The sequence below is a fragment of the Lonchura striata genome, chromosome 5 (assembly GCF_050655825.1).
Source record: "Lonchura striata isolate lonStrDom1 chromosome 5, ASM5065582v1, whole genome shotgun sequence".
Classification (NCBI taxonomy): domain Eukaryota; kingdom Metazoa; phylum Chordata; class Aves; order Passeriformes; family Estrildidae; genus Lonchura; species Lonchura striata.
Genome location: NC_140707.1, coordinates 41,524,065 through 41,551,573, shown reverse-complemented (window position 1 = coordinate 41,551,573; position 27,509 = coordinate 41,524,065). Strand labels below are relative to the sequence as shown.

The 27,509-nt window shown below is 36.2% G+C and overlaps 1 protein-coding gene across 21 annotated transcripts in view; it reads left to right on the top strand.

The window, feature by feature from the left end:
* The window catches only part of GPHN (gephyrin), a 269,974-nt gene that overhangs the window by 80,554 nt on the left and 161,911 nt on the right, over window positions 1-27,509 (top strand). For 17 of the 21 annotated variants that reach the window (XM_085580343.1, XM_031505004.3, XM_085580345.1 and 14 more), the window contains one exon: window positions 2,803-2,881. The exons of 1 other annotated variant lie outside the window; for it this stretch is intronic. Coding sequence is in view for 12 of the 20 variants with exons in the window: in XM_031505004.3 (XP_031360864.1) it covers window positions 2,803-2,881 (79 nt within the window). In the remaining 8 variants the exon portion in view is untranslated. Of the gene's footprint in view, window positions 1-2,802; window positions 2,936-24,048; window positions 24,147-27,509 lie in introns of those variants that run through there. 3 more of the 21 variants (XM_085580340.1, XM_085580335.1, XM_085580342.1) reach the window with 2 other exon arrangements.

The following is a 27,509-nucleotide window of genomic DNA, read 5'->3' as shown; positions in this document are numbered from 1 at the left end:
TGAAAGGGCAGGGCTGTGCTTGTATGCAGACCAAGTGCCTATTCCAATGAATTATTTCCACTCACTAGAAACTCTCCTGCTGCTATCCATACTAGTCATTTTATTGACAGTTACAGTCAACTGTTAGTATTAACTAAGCTATTGGAATTCTTGATTGTTAAAACCGGGTTTGGATTTTTTTTACATTTAACTGTAGCATCTGTGTTTTTTAAATCTGGCTAGAACAGTACCCTAAGAAGAGATTTGCTTACCAATTTGCAGCTTAATATTGTTCTAACTCTCCTGCAATCAAAGAAGAAAACAAGGGAGATGAGGTTTATACATTTTTCCAAGTTTGTAGATATTTGATGTCGAGATAGTTTGTTTTTTGTTTTTTTTTTTTTTTTTTTTAGCAAATGGTTTTATTGCCGAGGTCTGCTCAGTAGAGGGAAGGTTTGCAATTTTAAAATTCATTCATGAAAAGAGGGTTATAATATTGGATTTATGTTAAGACAAGTAAAGCAAAGGCTGTCTCTGACAAATCTAGACATTCATTTTAAGCATTTTTTGAGACACATTTTGTGTTTTAAATCATGAGTTAAAAATAATGGTCAGTTTTACTGATAAGATAATGATATATTGTTTTTGAAAGGGGAAATGAAAAATTACTTTTGAGATAAAGACACTAGCTTCCTCAATTATCACTGTGACTGCTTTCCATGAGGAAATAGGAGGACAAATACAGCATGTTTAGATTAAATATTTAATGCTTAAAAAATATTTGAATTGTCAGTAGTGAAAAAACAGTGTTGAGCACAATTTTCATTCATGATGTATTGTGTTAGCATAGGAGATATGTTGGTACACTGGCAATGTAGAATGTATGACAGAACTGTAGGTAAAATGTTCTGTTTGCTGTTTTGCTGCCAAACTTGACAAGAAGCAAACATAAGCTATCAAATATCAATGTAGGTGGGAATTTTTTCTCACATAAAATCTAACGTGTAGTTGTTTGTGGATCTGCTGATCTTGGAGTTGCTCCCTTAACTAAGGAGTTAAGAGATCCACTCGAGTGTTCAGTGTAATAGGTGGGATGGAAATGAAAAATTCCCAAAGGCTCCAGCTGCTCACTCAGAGCTTCCCAGGCGGTGGGGAAGTGCTTGTGAGCTCAGTACGGGTAGCTCGCAGTTTGTTATACAGGCAGTGGTTAAGTTGTCATGGGAGGAACAAGCTGGGAGTCCAGGCTTGGTTAGCACAGGTAGTTGTTCAAAATGAAGCTGAGACACGTACCTCAAAGCCAGCAGAGTCCGTGTGAAAGACTGAGGGCTTTCAGGGATTGTGCTGAGGCAATTGTTAGGTACTGTTTGCAGAGGCAGTGGGGGAGAGAAGCTTAGGGTGCCTTTGATATTACAGTGTTGAGGTGAATGCTTTCAGCACTTGACAAGAACCTTTTTCACAGCCATAAACTGTCAGGCTTTCTCTGAGGGCCAGTGCTACTACCTGTTTCATCAGCTGCACCTGCCTCATCTTCTGGGATGCTTTCCTCCAATACTTGTCCTTCCCAGCAGACTTAACAGGTTTCACACTTGTGAGAGGCATTGCCAATGAGAGGTACTAGTAGAAACATTTTGCAGTTCTGTAGTATGTTAGGTAGGTCTGTCACTGTACGTGTTGTAATCTGTGAAAACAATGTATTTTGGGAATGATTTGCATTTTCTTGGTGCTGGTGATGCACATGAATACTTGGAGATGTAAATTAAATAAGCAATTTGCATTTACAGAGAAAGAAGTAGGAACACTTGCTTTTGCAGTGATTTAAACACATCCCTGTTCATCTAATGTAAGGCTGTATTCTGTGCTGGAAGATGTGCAATAATGCGTTTCTTCATAAACTTTGTCTCACTGATTACCTTGCCCATTAAGGGAAATTGACCTTACACTGATTTTCCATATAACAACCTGTGTGTCCTTCAGAAAGTTTGCTGTAGTTAGAAATAACTAATTCCTTTAAACTGATACTGTGTTATTCTAAAAGTATTTGTACCACTCCTCTTTTTCCACCTATTAAACTGACTGTGGTGTTATTTAAGTGAAATTAGATGGCTTTTAGGATTGGAGTACATGTGCTGAGAGACTTAGCTTAGAGAACAAATTTGGAGTTTGAGATTTAGGTGTCTTCTAATTTTTTTTTAATTAGTGAAGAAAATGAAAGCACACTAGTTAGTGTGCTTAATACTCTTTAAAATTTCTGTGACATTTACTGTAATTTCAGTTATTACAGTAACTAGCTGCTTTACATGCATTTTATAAGTTATTTTTAAGTTAATTGAATAAATCTTTGCTCTTAATTACTTGTTTTGGTTATTGCTCATATTAACCATTTTTGCTAACCCATGAATAGCTATGAACTTAAATACTTAACAGCTCTCAATGTTTCTGATTAAGTATATTGAAGATTATTATTATAATGATTAAAGACTCTCCTGTTAAATGTATGGATAAGTGTATACCTGTGAATTGATGTGTTAGAGATTTCCTGTAGCTCCAGGTGGAAGAGCAGTGAGGACACCACCTGAAATTTGTGCAGTTTATTTCTGCATAAGTTTATACAGTGTTTCACACTTTCCATTGAGCTGACTTATCATTGAATTAGGTGGCACCTCAATGAAAATCAGACTTTATATATGATTGTTCAAATTCCACCCAACACCAAAAAAGATTTTTAGTTAATCAAATGATCCGTGTTCCGTTCTTAAACTTTTCCCCTATTTTATTTTTTTGTTTTATTTTGTTTTATTTTAATTTTATTTCTATTTTTTTTAGTGAGTGACAGTTGCTTCAGGAACCTTGCCGAGGATCGTAGTGGGATAAACCTTAAAGATCTGGTCCAAGACCCTTCTTTGTGAGTATCTGGCTCTTATTGCTAAGCAAAGAAAAGCTTCTTCCTGATATCCTTGTGAGTAGTTTTGTAATTATATAAAGAAGTAGTATGATGAAGTACACATAATGCCTTAGTGGTTTATGCTTGTCAACTTGTTAGTCTTTAATACAAGCAGGTATTATTAAAAACACCTTATTTTTAATATAATTCTGAAGTAACATCCAGAGAGCACATCAGTAAAGGGTTTAAGAGTCATCAGAGGTAACAGATTGTGCATGCTAGTATTTCTATAGAAGAATTGTGTGCACATTATTGCCCCCCTTTTTTTAAGGCAGAATTGCATATAAATTAGAATATTACTGGTTAATTGTTATTGTCAATTGCCTTAATCTAGAATCTGTTTTCTTTGTATCTGATTTTATACAGCTGATATGTGTTTCTTCCTCTACTACCTTTTTCAACTTAAGTATATATGTACATTGTCTAAATTTTGCTTCATCGCAAGACTGCTTGGTCTTTATCTCAGTATTGTATCTTTCTCTAAAATCAAATTCAATTTCATGAGCTTTGAGCCAGACTTGAAATTGTATCAGACCTTCTTGGTCATTCAGTTTTTTGTTTGTGGTTTTGTTTTGTTAATGGGGTTTTTTTTCTCATCTGTTAACTTTGTTACTAGCTGAAAATGTTCTTGCTAGTGTGTGAGTGTGACAGAAAAATAAAAAAAATTGCATCTTTTTAACATGAATTGACAGTGCATTCCACAGTGAGCTCTAATGTGCTGGTCCTTGCTGCTGAAAGAGCAGATTTTTCAGTATTGATTGAGAAATAGTAAAAAATAAGGTGCATTTGGCATATTACTTTAATTACAGGGATTTATAATAATTGGGTAGATGCAGAATTTATTTTGTCATGTTGCTAGAGGTAAATGACATAAATGCACATGTACAGGTATCCTTGGGTGATTTTGATAATAGTGTATATGACGATTTATACATCTGAAAAATAGAGGTACAAGAGGCAAGTATAATTGTTGCTTGATATGTAAAGAGTGAATGCAATGGATAAATTTTTAATAGTTACTGTTTAAGTGTTGAAGTCAAAGCTATTTTAAAGGTCTTAATTTTCAAAATTTTTCTGTTGAATGGTATCTTTTGAGTATTTTGGTTGGTTGGCTTTGATTCTTCATTTGCTTTAAAATTGTATGTGGGTTTTACAGCTGCGGGTAGGCTTATGTGCTACACATAATTTTGGGCTTGCACCTTTTGAGTTTACTCTCAGAAAGTTGAAATGCCTTTGTTGTAGAAAACTATTTTCTATATTTTTTACCAGAAGTGATGGAATCTCTTCATTTTTTTCCTTGACCATAACTCACATGAAGAATATTGTAATAAATTATTGTAGTGTTCAAAAGAAATTAAATGGATTTTTGTTTCTTATAGCACAAGAAGCACGAGTGACAGCAATGTAGCCATTTTTGTCACTTTGAAAGACTGAATAAAGTCTCAGTACATGTTAGATTTCAAGGGCTGCTTATGATACTTTGCTATATGACAGATTACAGTGCAAGAAGAGTGTCCTGTTTCTGCTGAATGATTGGAATATATAGACTCGGGTTTGTCTTTCCAAATCTATATTCTTGCTGTTTTATGACTGAGCACCTATTAAGAGTTCTTGCAAAATGTGTAATGGTGTGAAAGAATCTCCAAAATGAAGAAACCATCTAAGGCAATATCGTTCAATGCAGCCTTCTGTAGGTGACCTTTAAGGTTCTATGGGATCTGAATTCTTTTCTATGCAAAGGACAGTATTGGGATGAAGCATGGCAGTGCCAGACAAAGAGATGTTTTAATCTTTTTTTGAAATAAAGAATAAAGTTTAATTAAAATCTTATGCCTGTTTGGCTATGATTGATGCCTGTAATAATACCTGGAATTGTAAAATAGCATTTGCTTAATCCTCTTACCCGTTTAATGTTTACACTTTAGGATTTCTTTAGTGCTCATTTGTGCTGACTGTAGATGCACTGCCTCTTTTCTTTATAATCTCAAACGCAAATATTAGATTTACATAAAAAATTCTCATGCTTTCTCTGCAAATGGCTGTGTCCCTCTTAGTTTGCCACTCTTGTCTCTGCAACAGACAACTTCTTTTGTTATTGCAGAGGGCCTTTTTTTTGGACAGCTGAAAGTGTCTCTTTACCTTGAAATGGAACTCTGTAAAATAGACAGCATTGTTGTTTTTTTTTTCATTAATGTTTGATTTATATCAAATATGTCTAATTGTCAGAGTAGCCTTTTTTCCCCAGGTGATTTCCCAGCTGGAGCAGGACTGTAAACTTAATCTGCTTTCAGTTCTCTCAGCAGTGCTAATAAAAGCTCTGCTGCTCAAATCAATAGTTTGGTCACCTATACTTGTATGTGATTAACTCACAATTTACTGTGTCAATAAAAATGAAAATTCTGCTAAAGGAAAAAAAAACCCAAATACTAATCATATCAAATAAACCTGAAGTGAGGAGTTAGACTGTGGGAGAAGGAAGCATGCAACAGCTTTAAAATTAAATTCCATTTAGTGATTAATTAGAGAAAAACTTAATTTCTGCAAAAAGTTGATCATAGTTCAACTGTAAAGGTGGTTTGCTGTTTTTTATTCATTGCAGATAATCATAGAATAGTTTGGGTTGGAAAGGTCCTTTAAAGGTCACCTCCTACAGTGAGCAGGGATGTCTTCAGTGACATTGGGTTCCCTGGAGCTCAGGGATACGTCTACTATATAGTGTCCTGTTTTGGACACCAAACTCCGAGATCCAGAGGTGTGTAGAAGAAAAGAAAGAGGAAAAGACAGAAAATGCAATGCATATCAGGTTAATTAATTGAGGAAACAGTGTCAAGAGAGGAAGTATGAGTGTTCTATAGTATATAAAATATTAAAGGGTTTATTCTGTTTGCCTGGTGAGAAAGAATTAGTTCTGTTTGTAGTAGACAACATTGACTGGATAGTTTGAAAAAAAATCTGAATATCATTTGGTGAAGAAATTAGAATCTATAGCTAAGAATGTCAGGGAGAGTTTTGCAGATTATAATCCTACATATTTGATCCAGTGAAAGTGTAGAGAGCTGGAAGGGCAAACTACTTTTTTTTTTTTTCTCCCTTTTATCTTTTCCCTTTTCTTCTATGAAAATGTATGCATTCTGGTTTGTCTTCTGTGTAATTAATATGACCAAAACCCAGTTGGAACTTTATTTGGTTCCTATAAAGGTAACTTAATGTGGCTATGAATATTAAAATCCCATTATTTGGCTTAGATGATGCCATGCCTACCATTCCAGTAACTCATAACGGATATTTAAAATGTTTCATTCTACAGAGGAGATTATTCTCCATGAGATGTCAATAGGTGTTTTCCCATTCATTGTCCTAAACAGCAGAGCTGCAGAGAACAGGTGCAACTGGAGGAACTAGGCTGCTGATTCTTAGATGGTGGTTCAGACTTTATTCAGCTGAAGAAAAAGGCAGTGAAACAGCTTAAGATGCTAGCAAAGTCCTGCTTTTGTGAGGAGATCTTTGAGGCTCTCTAGCAAGGCAAGAGGCTGGTGCTCAAGGAAAGTTAAACATATTGATCAGTTCATTTGACCCCTTGCTCGTGAGCAGGTTGAATGGTCTGCATGCCTGTCTTCCTGTCCTTTTCCACCCTCAATAGCCAATCTGTGCTCAGGAGAGAAATGGGATAGATATAATGAAAGATGTCTTCACCTGAAACTTCTCCTGAGACTTTTACTACTGCTTTTTTTTATCTCACTAGAAGTTACTTAAATACACCTGAGGTGTGAACCATCAGATCATTAGAATGCTAGGTATATAGGTCCACCTACTTCAAGTGGAAGTTCTGTGTATAGAGATTCTGAAGTTTTAGTTCTTAGTGTCACTTTATAAGACATTCCTTTCAGCTCTAGTCTGTATGTAGACATAAAGGTCATAGAATACTTGTCTAAACAGAAAAGATGATCCTTTTAATCTTTCTGTGCAATTCAGTAGCTGCAGCTGCAGATAATTACTGATGTATTTGTTTTGGAAACATCTTCAGAGCTTCTTTGAGATGAACAATGTCCAAGAGATTCTGAATAACTTCTTTCTAGGCAAAATCACATCACATCTAAACTGTGTTTCTTGTCTCCTTCAGACCGATTATGAGAGTGGATAAATATAAAATGTAAAAACAGGTACCTTTTGACAGGAAATTAGAACTTGTTTTAATGAGTGTGTACTGCAGAGAAGAAAATATTATTTACCCCAAGGAATTGCATTAGAAAAGACAAGCAAAATGGTAATAGACCTATTAGTAAGAAACTTGTGGATTAATTGAGTTCCATTTTTCCATGACAAGAGATTTCTATCTCACAGCAGTCATCTTTATCCCTTACTGTATTTTGCAGCCTTAGAAGGAGGAACTATAATTCTTCTGGTAAGAAGTTGTGAGGTCCTTACTATTTGTCACTTAAGGACTGAAGACAGTAAAGGAATTCTTGAGGAGTTCTATTTTTTTTTTTTTTTAATCTTACTAGTTACATAAGATATACTGTAGGATGAAACAAATACCCGGGTGGATGAGGGAGCAGCATTGGATATTGTCTGCTTTGAGTTCAGCAAGGCTTTTGGCACTGTCTCTCACAGCATCCTTATAGGCAATTTCCTCAGGAATATGGGCTGGATGAGTGGACATTGAGGTGAATTGAGAACTGCCTGAATGGCAGATCCCAGAGGGTTATAATCAGTGGCACAGGGTCTAGGTGAAGGCTATCATTGGTGGTGTCTTTTAAGGGTCAGTGCTGGGCCCATAATTTTTTACCATAATTCATTGAATTCTTGGATGAAGGGCAGATCCCTCCTCAGCAGGGTCACTGATGACACAAAGCTGGGAGCAGTGACTGATACCCCAGAGGCTGTGCAGCCCTTCAGAAGGATCTCAGCAGGCTGCAGAGATGGGCAGAGAAGAACTGCCTGAGATTCAGCAAAGGCAGGTGCAGGGTCCTGCACCTGGGCAGGAATAACCCCATGGCCCAGCCCAGACTGAGGGCTGAGCTGCTGGGAAGCAGCTCTGTGGAGAAGGGCCTGGAGGTGCTGGTGGACACCAAACTGTCCCTGAGCCAGCAGTGTGTCCTTGTGCCAGGAGGGCCCATGGGATCCTGAGCTGCATTGGGAAGAACACGGCCAGCAGGGCAGGGGAGGGGATCCTGCCCCTCTGCTCAGCCCTGGTGAGCCTCACCTGCAGTGCTGTGTTGAATTCTGTATTCAGTCCCATGCAATGTGCTCTTAAGATGACCCACTGTGGCCCCTTCCAGCCTTAATGATTCTGTGACTGAAGACTTGACAAATGCACTGTGAAGTCTGTGGATGTAAAACTTCAGTTTCCATCTGGACATGGAGGAATCTGTCCAGCACTTTCTGGGGAAAACTGGAAGTACTGTAGCTTATCCTTTCTGTGTTTTGCTTTTTATTTGAAAGCCAGTGTCATATTCTGTCTTGCTGAAGATTACAATTTCAGTGTTATGAGGATACCAGTTCACACCCTCTCCCATTTGTGCAGCCTTTCTGGTTTTTCAGTGCCTCTTTCAATATATGAATGTCATGCCTGTTTCTTTTATTTAACTACTGGTCTCAGTAATGCTATATAGAAAGGAAACATTTATTCTGTAATTCTATCCACAGTTACCTTGTTGTGCAGCAACCCTTTATTGGGACTTCATGCTCAGTTTTTGTCCATTAGTTGACTGTATTAGCATGTTTTCCCTAATAGGCTTACAAAAATACTTCTCTGCTTCTCTTGCCTCCTGAGCTCATCTATAAGCATGGAGTGATTTTATCAGGTTATCTTTATTGGGATGGCTGGAAAGCTGTCTGTGGTAGCCCAGACTATTATGCAGAAAAGCAATACTGGGCATTACAGAAATGCTGCCTATTATAAGCATTGAATCTAGTGAAAAAATTGTACTTGACAAACTTCCAAAGATCTGAGATGTGCATAAAGGAATTCATGAGGATGACTTTAATAAGTATTTCTTAAAAGTTGATGTACATAAAATTGGCTTTATGCTATCCTTATGGTTTCTCATTGATCTGGGAGATTGAGACAAACCTTTATCTGCTTCAACTGCAAGCAGCTTTCATGTGCCTTAAAAAATTGTATTTGCCTTTCCATCAAGATAATTAAAACATGCTTAAGACCTTGAGTGGCCAGGGTTTCTTCTCCAGCCAGTTTCCCCGCTTGGCTTCTCCATAGTCTAACCAGCTTCCATCAAATGTATCACCGAGGATGTTCTTGTTGTTCATTTGCCAAATCTTTTTTACCTCCAGTCATACAAACAAGTCCCGAAATGTTTTCTCTGGTTCTTGCACTTCAAGAAAAAGAATTCTCAACCTATGAGATTCCTTGGCAGTTTCTAGCAAAAATGGCTAATATTGCATGTGTCCTTTGGCTGTTCAAGCTTAATGACTCATAAACCTATAAGAACAACTTCATCTGTCTGAAGCAAACCCATTGCAGCAGACTGTGCAAAACAGAATATAAGAAAATGTCTTTTTTTAGCACTTAGTAACTTTCAGCTCAAATGATTTTTACATCTTGGCCCAAAGCAGTCTCCTGTAACCTCTCTAAAGCTGTGTCAGCTTTATCTACCAATAGTAGTTACATTTAGAACAAACATGTCTTCTCTTATCATACAGCTACCAAATTCTTAGAAGGAAATGTCTTTTTCTTGTTCTTGGAATGCCCTGTGGTAGCCTGCAATTAAGAAGTTTATGAGCTAATCAAGAAACTGCATAAGTTGTTCTAAAACTAGAGGCTGTGCAGCCCCAAAGCTATGTCTGGGCTGGTAAGTATTGTTGAGGGGAGAGGGTTGGTTTCATGGCAGCTGCATCTTGGGTGCTCCATCTCTCTTCAGTTCTAGTACTAGTTTCAGAATTAAGTATTGCACTTCTCTGTGGTGCAGGGATTTGCTGCTTCAAGCTTGTTAGCTATGAACCTGTATCTAAACAAGTTTAGGTATTTTCTCTGCTTACAGGATCTGTAAGGCTATATCATGTTTGTTGAAATAAGAAACTTATTCATTACTCATGGAGATTTACTAGATTATTCAGTTTCAGATTTAAGGTTTGTTATTATTAAATGTACTTAAACTTTCATGTAGGAAAATAAATGAAAATGTTACAAGACTTTTTAGGGGTTCAAAAGAAAAGCTATGCCCTTCCTACTCTGTTTTGCTCTCTGATGTATGAAAAGAAATACATAGGACACAGGGTCAGAAATCTTGATCAAGTTTTAGTCTAGCCAGTATCACAGTTGATTAAAAGTTATTTCTATGTTTGATTTAAACCTTCATTTTAAAATTGCCCACTCTGCTTCTAACTTCAAATAAATAAAAAAAAAATTACAAATGTAATTTTTAAATCCCATTGTCTTAATAACTTCTATTCTCCAGTTGTATAAGAAAGAGCCTTGATACTTCCCTGACTGCTGACGGGAATGCTTTGCCAATTTCTGGGAAGCCAGGCCTCAGCATGCACAAGAATTGCCTGGGAAGACAAATACTGCAATGTCTGATGTTACTCCTCTTCCTCCTCCTTTCCTTGTGCATTTATTGCTGAGCACAGTATTAAAGTATGAAGTATCCCTTTGGTCAGCAGTGCTGGCTGTGCTCCCTCCCAGCTCTTTCCTATCCCCAGCCTTACTTGCTGGGGTGGCAGAGCAGGGAAAGAAAAGGTCTTGATGTTTTACCATCACTGTTCAACCACAGTGAAAACATTGGTGTGTTATCAGCACTGTTCAGTCACAAATCCAAAACACAGCAATTCTGGTGCAGCCACCTGCTGTGGAGAAAGGAACTCCATCCCAATCAGATTTAGGTCACATTAGAGTAATTCTACAATTGTAATACGTTTTGTACTTAAAAAAATGTAAATAGTTTTTGTAGATACTTTTTTCTTTTTGCATTTGGAAGGAATATAAACAAGCTTCCTTTGTATTTGGGTATATTCAGGACCAGACCAGAATGACTTTTACAGAAGAAGTAGGAAAATTGAAACTGTACCAAGTACTGTCATAGTCAGCTTCCTGGTCAATATTCTGTTTTTTAAAACCACAGTCTAAATGATTTTTAAATGCTTAATGTGTAATGATAGGGATTTCCTTGAAGGATTGTGCTGTACACCTCTCTGACATTTTGTCTTCTCGTCCAACCCAAATCCACCACAGCTTTTAGTTGCATTCTGTAGTCTTCTCTTGGTGACCTAATCTTGCCTTAGTTGGTCTTTTAACTTTCTGTTTCTTTTGGAGGGGTCTTTTCATGGCATTTGCTATTTTCGTCAGCTTTCCACTCTGAGGATCTATGACTCTTAAAACTCAAACAGCTTCTTCCAGCCTATTTGCCACCTTCAGACTTCATCCAAATCTCAGCTAACCTGACTCTTCACCTGACTTCATGCTTTCAAACTTTAGTTATTTCTATTTATATCCTGTTCTTTTCTGGGTATTTAAAGGGGGTTATCTTCTCATAGTGTCTACACTATGAAAAACATTTTTTTTTTGTGTTTCTACAGGTAAGATATGGTCTAGTGCTGATCTTAGTTTAAACTGCATTTCTTAAGATAATGCTCTGAAAGGATTCTCTTAATACTTCATAGTGCAATAAGTGTGTTTCTGTATACTCAGAAAAAGAAATTAAAAAAAATACTATCTAAAAAATCAAGTACCAAACAGAAGTCCTATTTATATGACTATAAACCTCAGATGTGCTCAAATCCTGACTACTTTATTAAGTTCTAGTCGGGGTATGGTATGGATGATAAGGTTAAGCAGAGATTTGGAACAGCTTACACACAAAGAAATTAAATAGAATAGAATTTTTCACTTCAACAAAAAAACAACATATGGTGGAGGTATACAGAATGCATAGCATTTAAAAAAAAAAGACAATTATTCACTGTTTTTCACAGATCAGAAATTGTGACAGGAAAAAATCGAGCAGCAGGTTTAAAATTAATAAAAGTACATACTAGTACAAGTGTGGCAGAACTGGCTGTTTCATAATTGATGTATCATCATATGGAAGCCTGGAGTTTAAATGATAAATACAAATAAAGGAATTAGGCTATTAGACCGACTGTGGATGTTAAAGCCAATTAATTGCATGCAGCATCTAGGTCAGGAAAGCTCTCGTAACTGAAGGCAGCAAGAGGTGATAAGTGTGTACCAGGAAACAAATCATGTTCTGTGTCATGTATTTATTCCCTAAGCATTTGTTTTTTAGCATCAGAACCATCATACTGACTTGTGTGCACATTTAGACTGAGCTAGTATGGCAAATGTTATATACTTCTTTCACAAGCAGGACTTTCATACAAAGAGTGGAGCACCCACAAACTTGAACATTTTTCCACTGTGTGAGCAAAAACTAGTTTTTCGAAGTAGAGCAGGCTCCCCTGACATGGCTAAACTGAAATTTGGAATTCCCAGAAATGGAGGAACAAAACCATCTCAACATGGCTTTTGGTAATTTACTACATGATAGAAAATTGCTCTCCTCTAATCTCACTATTAAAAATTACTACTAATGGATCTTCTGAACTGCTCTGAAAAGCGATTGCGAGCTGACCCCTGGACGTGATTCTTTGTATAAGAGGCTACATTTTGTGTAAGCTATAACTACTTGAAAGAATGCCTTATTTAGAGAAGGCCTCTCTGAAATTTGTGTGCCTATTTGTAGCATAGATTAGGTTTGCACACATTGCTGCACATTTTAGGAATGATTCTGACACCGATATACAGAAAATTGCTATGCGTAGATCTCTTCATGCTTTTATGCAATATTATTCACTGCATTTCAGTTCTAGATTGCTTTCTTAATTAGAATTGTCCTGCCATAACTTTTCTGGGGCACTCCTATAAAATCACATTTTAGCAGTGTATAACAGAAATCTCTACAAATGGTGGCTTAAGAAGGAAAGGTATAGCTATCCTACAGTAAATCTTGTGGATTTTTGATATGCTTTTCTCACTTCACTACAGTTTGAATTTTACCATGGATTCTTCGCTTAATCTTTATCCCTTTATCTATGCTACCATATAAACATCACAAGAATGTAACCAGGACTTAAGTATTTTATTATAGATGAAGATAACATTGAGCTCAAAACTGACATACTGCCATACTGAAAAATTACCCCAAGTGATTTTCCACAGACTATGTCAAAGAAGCACAGTTATACTCCAGGAGGAAATGCTTTCCTTTATACCCTTACTAATTCTGTTCTTAGCTTTTTGGTCCTTCTTTAACTACAGTATCTCCCTTCTTACCTCCATTTTCTTCCCCTTCCTTATATTCTAATAAGGATGAGTTCTTATTCTATTAAAATTCTATTTTTTATTCATTATTTGGTTTCAGATACAAGAACGTATCTTGTCTGTATTTGTGGTTGGAAATAGAGTGCATCCTTTTGAAATTTGTTATTGGTGTCATTTTCAGATAGATGATTGATTTAGAAAATACAGGTTGCTCTGGAGCGAGTGTCATTTGACTGACATGATTGTAACACCTGTTTTGAAAATGTACATTCAGGTTCTTTTTTTTTCCTCAACCCCTTTTCATTCAGTATTTTTCTCATTGTCACAAGCATTCTGCATGGTTAATATGCTCTGTAGCTTAGTCTAGTGTGTGGAAATGTTCAGTGCCAAGTGTTCAAAACCAGAATAGGTCATGGAGAAACTATTAAATATGAGAATGCATGATTGGAACCTCTTCTCTATTTTAACAAAGGATGTAATTATTTCTTACAAGGTGGTGATTTTTAGTCTACTGTGTTCCATTTTTCCAAAAGGTGCACATAAAGAATACCTTTAATGTATCCTTTCCTGTTTTTGCTAACAAAAAAACCACACTGTTCTAACAGAGTCAGGAAAGCCATTCACTACATAGATTGCAAATAATTCAGGAAATACCCTAATACATAATTTTGTTTTGATTTGCACATCCAGAAAAAGAGAATAGAGGGCAATGTGGCAGAGAGATTTTTACCACTCTAGTTCTGGGATGGCTGCAGGATTCAGGGCTGAGAAGCAGCGTGTGGTCCCATGAGGAGCTGTTGTGTCCATTTTGTGCCTGGAGCTCTAGTTGTACCCACACCATTGGCATTTTGATCAGGAAACTCTGTATTGTGCCTACTCTGCTGCCTTTGCAATGCTGTGAAAATTAGCGAACAAGATTTGAAAAAGCTTTAATTCAACATATCATAGTAGTTTCATACAGTTTAGAACCTCATCTTCATTTAAACATGCATCAATTTCAGGAGAAGATCAGAGGCTTCAGGAGTATTAGCCTATTGTATTTCAGGTTTCTTTTGCGAAGTCCAAACCATAAAGAAAAATTCCAGAAGGCATTTGAGTTTTGAATATTCTTGAAACATTAAAACTCTTAAGATCAGTTTTCATAGAATAAGCGACAAAATCCAGAGAATGCTTATCCCAAATGGGGTGATGCTTTATCCAGTCTTCCCCATATACAGGTGGATCATCTTGGTTTTGTGTGTATGAGTGCAAAATTTGCCTTCCTCCAAGCTACAGTACCCTTACCCAAAATCCATCTAAAATGGCTCTCAGCATCTTCACTTTCAAAGCTAAAATAAGTAGAGTTGCAATTAATTATTTTAATTCTATAAGAATGTTACTATATTCAGACTGCATTTTTAGTACAGTTTAATTTAAAATTCATTTTTTTCAGTATCTTTCAGCTTCTAAAAACAGAAGTTGCCAGAAAAAATACAAAGAAATATGATTATTTTAGTCTTTTTGCTACTTCTCCCTGGCTTAAGAAGGAATGCTGCCTGCCATGAGCCTTAGGCAAATAGCTTTTCAAGGGCAGTTCTGCCTATGATGAAGCAACACGCTTCACACACTGATTCTTATTTTTAACTGTCTGCTCTGTATTGTTTTTTTAAAAGCTAGCAACCTTAAAAATACATCCTCAAGGAATGAATTTGTGACTGAAAGCTGAGTAAGATTTAAAGATAATCTTTTTGTTCAAATAGGTGGAGTGTTTCTGTGTACTTCATTATTTGCTAATGATTATACAGGCAATAGATGAGCTTGTAAAGAGTTGGAGATTTCAAAACAATTTTATATTTTTAATTCTAGTATTTTGCATTTATGTGAAAAACTCAGTTTTATATTGGTAAAGTATTTTGGGATGTGTGTTTTAAAAAAGTCAGAATTGAGAAAATGTCTTCCCTTTTTGCTTGTGTTTCAAATGCCTTTGAGAAGTGTCTCTGCTTCAGCCTGTATGGCTGAGCAGAACATTTTGGAGATATATATGTGAAACAAGTAGAAAAAGATTATCAACTCAAGGTTATATTCAGAAATCGCAGTGATAGCAGCATGTTCTACATTTAGGAAGGTGGTTTTATCTTTCTTCCTTCAGGAGTTTCTCTTGACCTGCCATCTGCACTCTTAAGCCTTTTAACCTCTAGCTAATTTATTGTATATGCTAAACTAAAGGATTTGCTTAATTTTTTTACAGTTTATGAATGTTTATGATGCTTAAGGCCTCTAATATAAGATAAAATTTTAATTGGATTGAAACTCTTTCTTCCTCAGTCATGTGTTTTATCTTCTTTGGTTTGCTACTATTATTTTCATTGTGTACACGAGGAAATAAACATTATGAGCAGTGTGATGACTGCAGCCTGTATATACACAAGCTATTTTTTATAGTGTGATAGTATTCTTGTATTACTAACTATAACCTTTCCAGGACGGTTTTGTCATAACTTTTGATTTCAGTCACATAGTGTTACCATTATCTAAGCTTTTTATTAGCTTGCCTGCTTGTGACTTTTGCACAGCTTAATACACTCACTTACTGTGAAGGGATAGCAATAATCTGTGCCAAGTTAGCAGTACTTAGAAATGCTTCTTATTATTTCTCTAATGCAGCAATAACTTGTCTTAAAATTTGTTTCAGGGTCATCTTAGCAATCACTTTCCCCAACAAAGAACTGATTTAAGCCTCCATTTTAAACAAGGTCTTAATACCCTTTAACTTCAGACTATTAGAACTGTTCCTGTAGAAAACCTTATGTTATGTGGAAAAACAGCTCTCAAATAAGAGTTTATTAAATTATTAGAGTTCCTTTATTTATCTTAGGAATCTTAATTGTTTGTCTTTTCTTTCTGTCAGTCTCTCCCCCAGTTTTCCTCTTAGTTTAAGGCAGTGGTCCATATATACAGAGCCTTTTCAAGACCATGAATTTTTGGTGCTACTTTGGCATATGAGATGATGGTTTCTTTGTACCATTTCTGTTCTTCTGCACAGGACAGGACACTAGCTGAATATTTTTAACAGAAATTAGTTTCCCAGATTATTAGCTACCCTAATAGCGAGCTTTTGTGTTGCCCTGTCCTTGTAATTCTATTCAGTTTACAGAAGGATTATGTTGGAATCATCACTGGAGAAGAAAGATGAGATAAATGAAACATCAGTAATCATTAATAAGAAATTATTCAGGCTCATTAGGGCAAGTTTTGAAACTTAATGTATTTGGACCAGAAGTGTGACTGTAAGTATATCCACATAGAGGTAGGCATCTCTAGTTTCTACAATTACAGTGGCACAAAGCAATGTGTATTTCTTAAGACTCAGGAATACTGGGTCATGTGAAGGGATCAGACCATTGACAGCCTTATGAAAAGGAGGCTTGTACATATTTGACTACTTCCAGGAATTATGTCCCTTCCTTCAGCAAAGTTGGACTCCATGCTGGCTTATGTCCTTTCTATCTCAGCAGAAGCTACTCTGGAGGAGAGACTTTATCAGAAAATGTTATGACATTCTATTATTCTTGAACAGGAGTGAATGATGAAATAAGACATTCAAATACATCTGCACTATTCAGATTTTACAGCTGTTTCTGTTGTTGCTTCATTTTAAAACCCATGGAAGAAAATGTTAACTGAAGTTATTCATCATTAGCCTGTGTTGATCCTGCGTTCAGTTCAGCAGCAGGTCAGCCTCTTTACAGGATAAAATAAGTCGTCTTCTGCAGTAGCTAGTTACAAGAGGAAAATCTTAACAAGACTGCAGGAAAGTGATGTACTGTATGTTACTCAGCCTTGAGAAAAGGAAAATTAAGATTTGAAGGGTTTTGTGCTGAGTAGAGGCAAGGGACTGGTCTTGGTAAAATTGCTCAAAATGAGTTATTCTCACCAGAATCTAATAATCAAGACCCTTTCTAAATAGTCTGTTTCACAGCTATAGATCATGCTTTCAGCAGTAGAAAATAAAACTTTTTCTGATGGAACTGTTGGTTAATTTGTAAAAGGAAAGCTATGTAATGAAATAAGACAAGTGTTTGTTTACAACTGCAATTAATAAAAAGTCTAATAGTGAGATGGGTGTGGGTGTGAATTAAGGGAGAAATAGTAAATGCATAATTTAAGTTAAATTTGATAGGCCCTGTGATCAAGTGGAGCTAAAAATACTGAGAAAACACAAGCAAGTCCATGAGGAAGAGGAAAGCAGATGAACTAAGCAATAAATATTTTGTACTTGGCCAGTAAAAACGAGTGAAATGTTGAACATGAAATGAAACTGGCAAAAAAAAAAAATTGATTATTTGATTTCATGTCAAAGTGTTTATAAAACCTTTCACTGAGGAACTCTGATAAAATTTTATGATGCCCAAGTATTTTAGTTTTAATTGCATTACATACTTAAGTGAAAAAGTCACTGAAAATTTGTCAAGTAGCTCTTTCCCAATTTTAATTTGAAAGCTCTCAAATGGGTATAAATGAGTTATATTTACTACTAAGAACTATGCCTTTGCATCATTCTCATGGAACACACTGTTTCTAATTACACTGTAATAACATGCAACATATTTTATAAATTTTATATTTAAATTATGTAATGAATCTAATTTACAGATTCCCTTGTTAATAGCTGTTGACAAATAAGGACAAGTGAGCACTCAGCTGGCTGGGTGTAAGAGAGATGTCTGTAGCACAGTGCTGAGTACAAGCCAACATGCTCTTCTTCTCAGCGTGATTTATTAGCTGTGGCTCAGTGCCACTCTCGCTGTGGTACAGAGTTGGCTGTGAACCTATGTGGGATGCTGGTATAGCTCCCTGAAAATAACAAATAGATCCAAGGTTTTGGTTGTTTTTTTTTTTTTTCTTCCTTCATCTCCTACATTTGATAGTTCAGTTGTTAATAAAAGCTCTGAGAATTCTGCCAGAAGAGGTAGTAAACATTTTAATAAACAAATAGCAAGCTTGGATTATGGTGCATCATTCAAGTATCTGTCACTAACAAGTGCTCAGAGATAGGGTTATTATTTTAATTTATTATAAAATCAGAAGACTTCTTGTGCCGTATATTTTCTTTAATGCAATTTAATGTGAAACTCTGTCACAGATCAAATTGCTCTGTGGAAGAGAATTCTCCAATAATATGAAAGCTCTCCCTGAAGTATTTCTGTACCATAGCTACGTACTCAGCTAATTTTAGAAGGGGGGGAGGCAATACTTGGAAAATATTTTTTTTTTTTTTTTTTTTTTTGTTGTTGTTGTTCTGTGTTTTGCTTATTTATGGATCAGTGCAGTTCTGAGGATGAAACTGAGTTGGGGCAAGAGTATAAATGCCAAAAATGCTACAGTATTGTATGATTTTATCAGTGTAAACTCAAAGAGAAATTTAACTCCACTCTACCTGTGCAGTTCTAATGGCATATGAGGCACAAGTGGAGTCACTGTGCTCAACTGTAAAGATCTGGCCACTGTGGAGTAAAGATCAGCTGAACTGTGAGCTAATAGATGTGACAGAAAGGTAACCTTGAAATGGACATGTTTAGGTATTGGGTACTCAACTTTGACTTTCTTTTATTTTTAAACATTTTATTCATTAAATACTGTTTTGAATTCAGTGCAAGTGGATTTTGGACAAATTACTATGTAAGACTTGCCAAGGTGAATCAGTGAGGGAATGCTTCTACTGTGTATTTACTTTTCCTTAAGTAAGATGAAAGAGGATATTCTGGTTTTCATGCTAAAACATCTGTAATCTAAGCTTCAGAGCATGCAAAGTCTATTTTTTTTAAAAAAGCCATTTATTATAATTGTCTGATTTATGAAGCCAGCTAAATGTGCACTAGGTAATCATGTTTCTCAGCTTTGAAGAACACTACTGAATTTGGAGAAGCATACCTTCTTAGCAGCTTAAGGTACAGAGGCACTGCAGCAAGGAAATGTATCTTGACACTTATCTAGAGTAACATTATGCATCAGTGAGCACTTAAAGTCAGGTGATGTGGCTGGAGGAAATAGGAGCTAAAGCATTGACTGCTGTTGTGGAGGCATAGCATCACTACTTGTCTTAACATGTTTTGGATGAAAATATAGCTGACAATATAGTTTATTTTAAAGTAACCTAGCAAAATCTACCCATGATATTTTGCTGGAGGGAGGGGGAATAGTTATAAGACACAAAATCTGCAGTTTTCTTTTAATTTGTAAATGGTCTTTGTTCCACTAGCTTTCTAGATCCACCTTTTATGTTTCAAATGAAAGAGTCTTCCATTGATTGACCTGATGGCACCACCCACCTACTTTTAAGTTCTTTGATCATAAAGGCAATTCCAAAATAGAATAAAACTTTGTAAAGCGAGTACAGTACAGCATAATATGATCTTGCAGTTTAACCAGAGGTTAAGGTATTAAAATATATTGTACTGGTGTTATCGGTAGTGTTTTTTCTATCAGTTCTTTAAATGTTCTTTCTTAATGCAATGCTGCAATTTAACTTGGTTCCCAAGTTTGGGTATCACATAAACTCATTTCAGTATAGACTGGAATTATTTCTGGGCTTTTGTAACAAGCTTTTTTGGATATTACTGTTACTGTCTAAAAAGTGAGGGTGTTTATTGCTAATTCTGGAAGGAAAAGTCAGGTTTCATAATAATAGTGTGTTTACAGTAAAATAATAAATCGTGATTGAGCAAGAAACATTGCAGTTTCTTACAGTGGTTTATTCATAAAGCCCAGCTACTTCTGTAAACAAACATAATGTTTTTCATATTATCCATGGGAGTCATGCATACACTGTGCTGTCCTCACTCCCAGTTTGCAGGTAGACTTGCCCTAACCATCTTTGATTTCCTTGGCTTGGTAAGTACTGTGAGAAGTATTAGCAATGTTAGTGTTAGTCACCTTAGTCATTTGCCTGTTGCTAGTCAGGAATTCACCCTTTCAATTAATATAATGTTGTTCTGTGTGTGTAGTCGAAGCAAAACCCATGGTGCTTCATCTTTTATGATATAGTTTACATAGTGGCTGTTTCAGATGCCCAGGAACACATCTAAGGTGTCTGTGGTGCTTGCTGGTAGCATTGCAGTCAAACATTTTTCAAGACTATTCTCGAGATACATGAAATGGATTGTAAGAAAAGAGACACCAACACAGACATGCTGGCAAGTGAAAGATCCCTACTGCTTTAATTTTTTGTGTTTAAACCTCTACAGGATTATAAATTCCAAATACACTGATAAGTGGTAGAGACTTCTAGAATAAATCTGTGCTTTGGATAAGGTACCCACCTCCCATCACTTTTGCTATATATTTATCTGGATAAATTTACTAGGCCTCCCTGACATGGAATAAACATGCCAGTGCTCAAGGAAGTTACTTATTTTACAGAAATGTAAGCTCTGGGATTCACCTTATCTGTTTTCACTCCTGTGCTGGGGCAGAAACTGAGGAAGAGATAAATCTCTGCCTTGTCTGTGTTCTTCAGCTCAGGAATTGCTGGAGGCATGTTGAAGTTATGGGGCATGTTATGGTCACTGTCACCCACAGGAATGTGATAGTAAGTGCTGTGTAAGAGCAAAGTAAGGTGTTAGAGCTTCCAGAAGGGAAGTATTGTGTGAACAATTTTATTAGCCTTTCTGGATGCTGCTTGTCTCTGAGACTCTGCTCATATTCTTGTAATTTCAGTATTGTAGGATTAAGGGATTAAGAGTTTTCTTATTTAAAAGTTCTGGTGGTTGTCCATAAGTGCTGTGATTTAAATTGTAAAGAAAAATTTCAATCTAGACTCACATATTCTCCACATTTTCTTCTTTCCAAGTTTGAATCATCCTACCTAATGAAGGTATTTTCTGGATGTCTTTTTACCTAACTGTAGAAAATACTGTGACTGCACTTTTCAACCTGTGGTCTGCAATTCATTCCAGCCTGTTCTCCAACATCAGGTGTTCCTCTGCTGATCCCATTTCCTGGTTTTACGTATCTCAGTCAAGAGCCTTTCTTTAAAATAAACACTTAATTTTTTTTAGCCTTGGCATAAACTGGCACATGGACTTTGTGTGTCTAACCATGTTCACATGCTTGAGCATCTAAAAATGGAAGAGAAAAATATGCACTCGAGTTACTGGAAAGAAAATTATAGTGTTGTAGTGGAATGTGAGCAGCATGTATATGGAAAAAGCCTGAGGGGTTTGTGGGGAAGTGCCATATATTTAAAATTCATTTATTTTTTGATAAGTCTGTAAGGGAGGTAGACAATGTTAATTGATATAAAAATTAACTTTATGGTTTCTACTAGTTGTGGGTTAACTTATTGTCATAGGAAGAATCTTCTTAATATTTGATTCAGATGTTCTCTCTTTTACATTTGGGTAGGAGTAAACAGAGCTCAACTGCAATGACAGGAGTGTCAGCAAAAATAGCTTTATCTTCCTGTATAGGTTTCTACCAGCTGCTATGGTAATTTACCAGTGAAATCTTTCATTTCCAGGTGGATCATTGCAATCCTTATCACACGGCCTAAATACTTTAATTTGCATTGCCTTCCAAGGTAGGCAAAAAGTCACTCTCCAGCACCCAAAATTTTTGCATTCAGTTGAGGTTGGTGAGGATTTTCTGACAGGCAATTGCCAGCAATACATATGCAAAAGCTCTGGATTTCTCTTATTTATCTTATTTTACTTACTGGAAAAAAATGCAATTACATACTTTGCCCTACAATGGTATTTCCTACAGGACAAAGCAAGATTAATGTATATTGCTGTCTTGGCATTTACTATCTCTTTTTATACGGTATTTTAGAGTCCTCAGTCTATTGACTAAAGCCCAACATGGATATTAATATATATTTCTTTGTCTAAATGGTGAGAGTTTTACTGGTTTTGTGATAATGATTTTTGTCTGCTTCTGCATATTTTTTCTCTCAGGAAATTTCAAATCTTGCTCATGTTGTTTAATGAGCTGGCTGGTCAAGCATCTGATGCCCCGGTGGGAGCTTTCAAAGTCACTGAACACATTTTTACTTAAATCTAGCTGACATTTCTGTCTGTTTGATTTAATGTATGATTTCCATATTTAGATTACCAATCAGATGGAGCATAGTACAATCATTCCTTTGCATTAAAAACATGCATGCATCCTGCATGGAAGTGGGCTCTTTTGCTGTTGGTCCACATGGCAAGAGTGGTTTTAGATTCTGCTGGCATTTGGGAGGACTTTATAAGTCCGTTTTAATTATAAATAAAATTTTGAGTCTCTAATGAAAATTCTAAGTGCAGAATGAGTCTTCAGTACATTATTCTCAGACCATTTCAGTTGCTATAATCTGGTGGAACTAGTCAGTTACAAATGAGGAAGTATTTACTTACTAGTTAAACGCTAAAATCCTAAAAAGAAGCCAGATGTTATAAATATCCATATTGTTTATACTTAATTTCATTTTATTCAAAAGTCTTAAAATATTTTCTATTTGCATGCTTTGAATTCTTGCCACTGAGCATGTAAGTATTCATGATAGGACTTTTGAGAAATTATTAATTTGTTTAGTAAAAATCAAAAATAGTTTTTGCTTCTCATGGAAGCTTGGCAGACCTCCTGACTTTGCACAGAATGCACTTCCCCATGATGAGATTAAAAAAAAAATAAAATTGCACCACTGAAAAGTTTGTATTCTGAGTGTATTCTAAGTGTTCTTTTCATGCAATTTGTTTGGTTTTGGGTGATAGTGCCTGCAAGCCCAAAACTTCTTAGTGACAGTGCCTTCCCACTCGCCTGGTGTGCCTTTAACAGGCAGTAAGCAAACTGATAAATGTTTTCAAGAGGAGGCAGTCCATCTATAGGTCTGTCTGAGGCTGACAGCAGTGTTACACATACAAGGGTGTGCCGTGTGCTGATGTAAAGAACAGTTGCTTCCTAGAAAACCTCACTAAGGTCTGAGCTCATGTGGGCCTGGATAGCTACGCAGAGGTGTGTGTTTTAGATTCATGTTCTTTATAACAGTTCCAACTTTCCTTGCCAAAATTAAATCAAGTCAGATTAATTCTGAGGGAAGGGAGGAGTGGTTCCTGGTCCTGTGATTGCCAAATGACCTAGATACAACCTCATCCTTAGTTTCTGACATATGTTGAGGACAAAGACTCTTGTTCTATTCTTTTCAATATTCAGTTCAGTATTAGACTGTTGAGGTAACAATATTTTCCTGCCAGAAGTGTCTGAAAAATTAGCCTCTTCTGACTTAGTCTTGCTTTTCTTATAGAAAAAAAAAAGTAAAAATGAAACAACAAACCAGCTTGGAAGAGTGGAAGAGAAAAATATGGCTTTTCTCCTTAAAAATATTTTCATGTTGTTTGTTGCTTTTCTTGGGAAAAAAAAAAGCCTGAAAGCAGCAGATAATGTGGTATACTTGTTATCCTCAAAACAGTGGTATGGTAGGGAATAAAAACTTGTGGGTTAATCCCTTCCCCCTAGGTTTTTTTTTTGTGTGGGCAAGGAATCTTTGGGACATAGTGAGGCAGAGGGAGAATCTTGTAAAATGATGTCTTAATCTCGGAGCTGTTGTTCATGAGAGACATGAACTGACAGAGGGCATGTCTACAATAATTTGATTTCTGTGATGTTTTTCTGTACAGCATGTTGAAGTCAGCTTAAGACTGGGGGAGGAGGGAGGTAAGTTTTCAAGGATCTAATTATTGAATCCATTAAAATAATAACAATAACACCCCAAAAAGAAACCATAAACCTGGGGTGGATCTTTGTCACATAATTTAATACCTTCGAGTATGTGAAGCTGCGACTGGGATCCTCTTTGGAAGCTGTTTTGCGCGGTTGGTTGCTGGCGAGCAGCCCAGCTTGCTGGAGCTGCCAGAGTTCTGCTGTGTAGGAAGGGAGCCCAGAATAGCAGCCTTCTTACTACCTCCCTCAGGGTGCTTCAGCAATTTCTCAAAGGTCAGTAGAAACTAGTGATCAATTAAAGGAGCTCTCTCTCTGCTTTTAATGTATTTTACAGGTAGTGGAGAAAAAGCTTTCAAATGCTTTCAAATCCTGCTACCTCTTGCCTTGGAATAATTTGTGAGGATCCAAGGCCAGTTGTTTTGATATTGTGGGGGTCGACATCAAGGTAGTCCAGCCGAGTGGGCTAAGAATGCTGCCTTGGTCAGTTTGCTCTGGCAGGAGCAAAGTATTGTAGCAAGTATTCCTCCAGTAGCCTGTGATAAAATGAGCATGCCTGTAGCATTAGAAATAGCCAGTCTGGCTCCCAGGCGTTTGATCTGCTCCCAAGAACAGTCTCTTGAATAATCTGCTTCGTTTTTAATCAGTCAAAAAAAAGAATATCCTGATGGCAGGTAACAAATATATTTGTGAGATTGATCTGGAAAAAAATGCCAAGTGGAGGATTTTGAGTTTTGCTTTCATTAAAAGATGGAGAGTTTCATTGGGAGGCTTAGTGACAACTTGATATTGTTTAGACAGTGATCTATCTGAAGAAAGATTAATGTTAATTAAAGTGGCGTTGGAGAAATTCAGCAGATGACAGCAGCCAAGCTGGCTACAAGCTATTTTTAGAAAATTTACTTCATTGCATTTGATATGACTCATTTATTAAGTTAACAGATGAATCAATAGCACAGCTTCTCATGGCACTCCCTTAACATGGAACTGTATAAAGATTGTGTTCATAACTTTGGTCAGGATTCAAATTATAAAAGCTGTCCCATATGGATTCAGTCCAAGTGCACAAGTGTCTTGCACAAAGTGCAATAATACTCCAGTATTACTCTGCAATAATACTCCAGTGAGATCATCCAAGCATGGATATATAGAGGGGCACAGGGGAAAATCAGCCAGAAGTCCAACTTGCACTATTAGGGAAGTAATACAAATAGACAGCAAACAGGTCAGCTTGTTAAAATAATGTAACAGAGTAAACTTATTAATGTAACAATGTAAATTTATTTCTTTTGTCATTAATGTACTTTTTATTTGAGCTGTGGTTCATGGTTTCTTGTCTCTATTTGAGCACAGTTCTTCTTGGTTTTCAACTTTCCTTAGCTAGGATGTAGTTTTCTCTTCTGTGGTGTTCAGCTTTAATTTGTGAAATAGTAAAGCATCCATCTGTTACAATACAACTGTGTTGGCCTTAGTTCAGTTTATTTCCTGTATTTTGCTAATTTCTTAGGTTGCCATAGAAACCTTGTTGTTCTCCTGAATCCTTTTTGTGAGCTTTTGCAAACCCAATCTGAAAAGATAAAAAAGACATTTCTATTAGTTTTAAAACTTTTGTTAAAATAATTATATTTATTATTTCCTGATTATATTTTATGGAATTTCTATCTTTTCTGATTCTTGCGTCAAAGGCCTTTTCCAGTTTAGCCCAGTGTAAGATATGATTTTTCATTATTATTGTGTCAGCTTGTATTTCTACATATAGGAATAATTTCTCTTTTGCAAAGAGATTAGAGAATTGGGCTGTCTGTGTTATATTCAAGGTATGATACAGAGGTGATAAGACTAATGTCTGACAAAATTTGAATATAAATTCTGGTATGTTTGGGATTATCTATTACATAGACAAGTGAAACATTAAAAGTAACTAGTATTTAAAATAATTTCACTGTTAAATAGTGTGTCTTGCACACTAACTATATGTACAGTTTTGGAGAGGAAGACTTTGCAGATTAGGTTTCTCTGGGTGAAGTTTGAGACCATCTTTTCAGTGTACTGGAAGTAGCTGACTGTGTATTTAGCTTTGCTCTTGGTTGGGTGTGTATTATCAGAGAGAAAATGCCATTTCTATTGGACAATGCTGGATGTTGAGTAGTTCAAATGGAGAGCAGTGTAATAAAATCTGTAAAAAATGTAAAATATGTAGAAGATGAAGAGTGACTCCACACAAAATTTGCATCCCCAGGAATTCTGCCCATTCTAATGTGTTCTTTGTTGCATTATATTTAGCTTACAAAGCCCATTGTAGTTAATGTGTACTCAGGCTAACTGGTTCTTTGCTCTTCTGATCACAGTTACTTTTTGAAACATTGTGATTAATAATGGTACTGTAAAATATTCTTTAAAAAGCAACCTGCAGAGAGAGGTTTTTCACAGCAAAGTGTAAAAATATGCCACATGCAAGCCCTCTGTTATGGTCTCTGTATCATCCTATAGCTGAAATCTCCTGTGTATAATTGGTCTCTGTTCTTTCAGATGTCAGTAATCAAATCAAGGAATTGCACAATGACAAGCAGGTTTCCAGACAGGCCACCATTCAGAGAAACACTTGAAATAGAAAGTTTTCCTCAAAATGGACATATCCATTATTGCATTGATTTTCTATTTACTTTGATTTTGCTGGTTTTTCTTAGCAATCATCACTATGTTTTTTGGTTTTCTGTTACTTGTGTGTGTGATGTTGTCCAGTCCCCTACACTTCAGACTTAACTGACTCTTGAAGATTTGTGATAGTGATGTGACTGTGTTAGCTGCATCTTCCCAGTGTGGGTGATGCCTTTAAACTTCTGTGAAACTCACAGATAAACTTTATATACAAAGTGAAAGTCTTCTTTATGTCTTTCACCAGTTAAATCTGGTACTATAATCTGCTGTGGTGAATCTCTTCTGGAAGTTATAAGATTGACTGAAATCTAATGTTCTGAAATGAAGAAAGTATAGACTTCCTTAAAAACTTCATTTCAAATCTGAGACATTGATGAAATTGTATATTAATGTTCTCTGATTCTCTTTCCGCTTCAAATTTGTTATTGTTTATTTTTGTAGACTGGATTTTTAAGATAAAGATGTCCTTGTAGGATTGTAAATGGACTAAGATATGTGTGTTGGAGCTATCTGTGAGAGATTGTTTATTTAAACAGTAACATAATTTTTAATATGTCTTTCTCTTTCAAAAATGTGGAATTGTAGTAGCTGACATTCTACTTTTTAAGTGTGGTACCATTTGAGCTGCAACTTGGCAAATTCAGAGTGTGTTAAACTCAACACAAAACTTTGCAGAACTGTGTAGTGATGCTAATTAATGATGTAAGCGACTAAGATGAGTTTACTGAGTCAATGATTTTGATTCTTTTTTTCTGATATTCCAAGAAAGTTCTGAATAGTTGTGCCAAAGGTGGCCCATAAAGAAATCTGCCGGGTGGAATTCCATGTTGCTGGAGTGCTGGCAGTGGAGGTTCTGTATTCTCCTTCTGCTAGAAGGGTAGAAAATCTGTGATTTCTGAGGTATGCCAAAGTGCAGTCAGGAATGGATCTCAAAGAAGACATAAGTTTCTTTCTTACATTCCTCATTCCAGTAGCCATGGG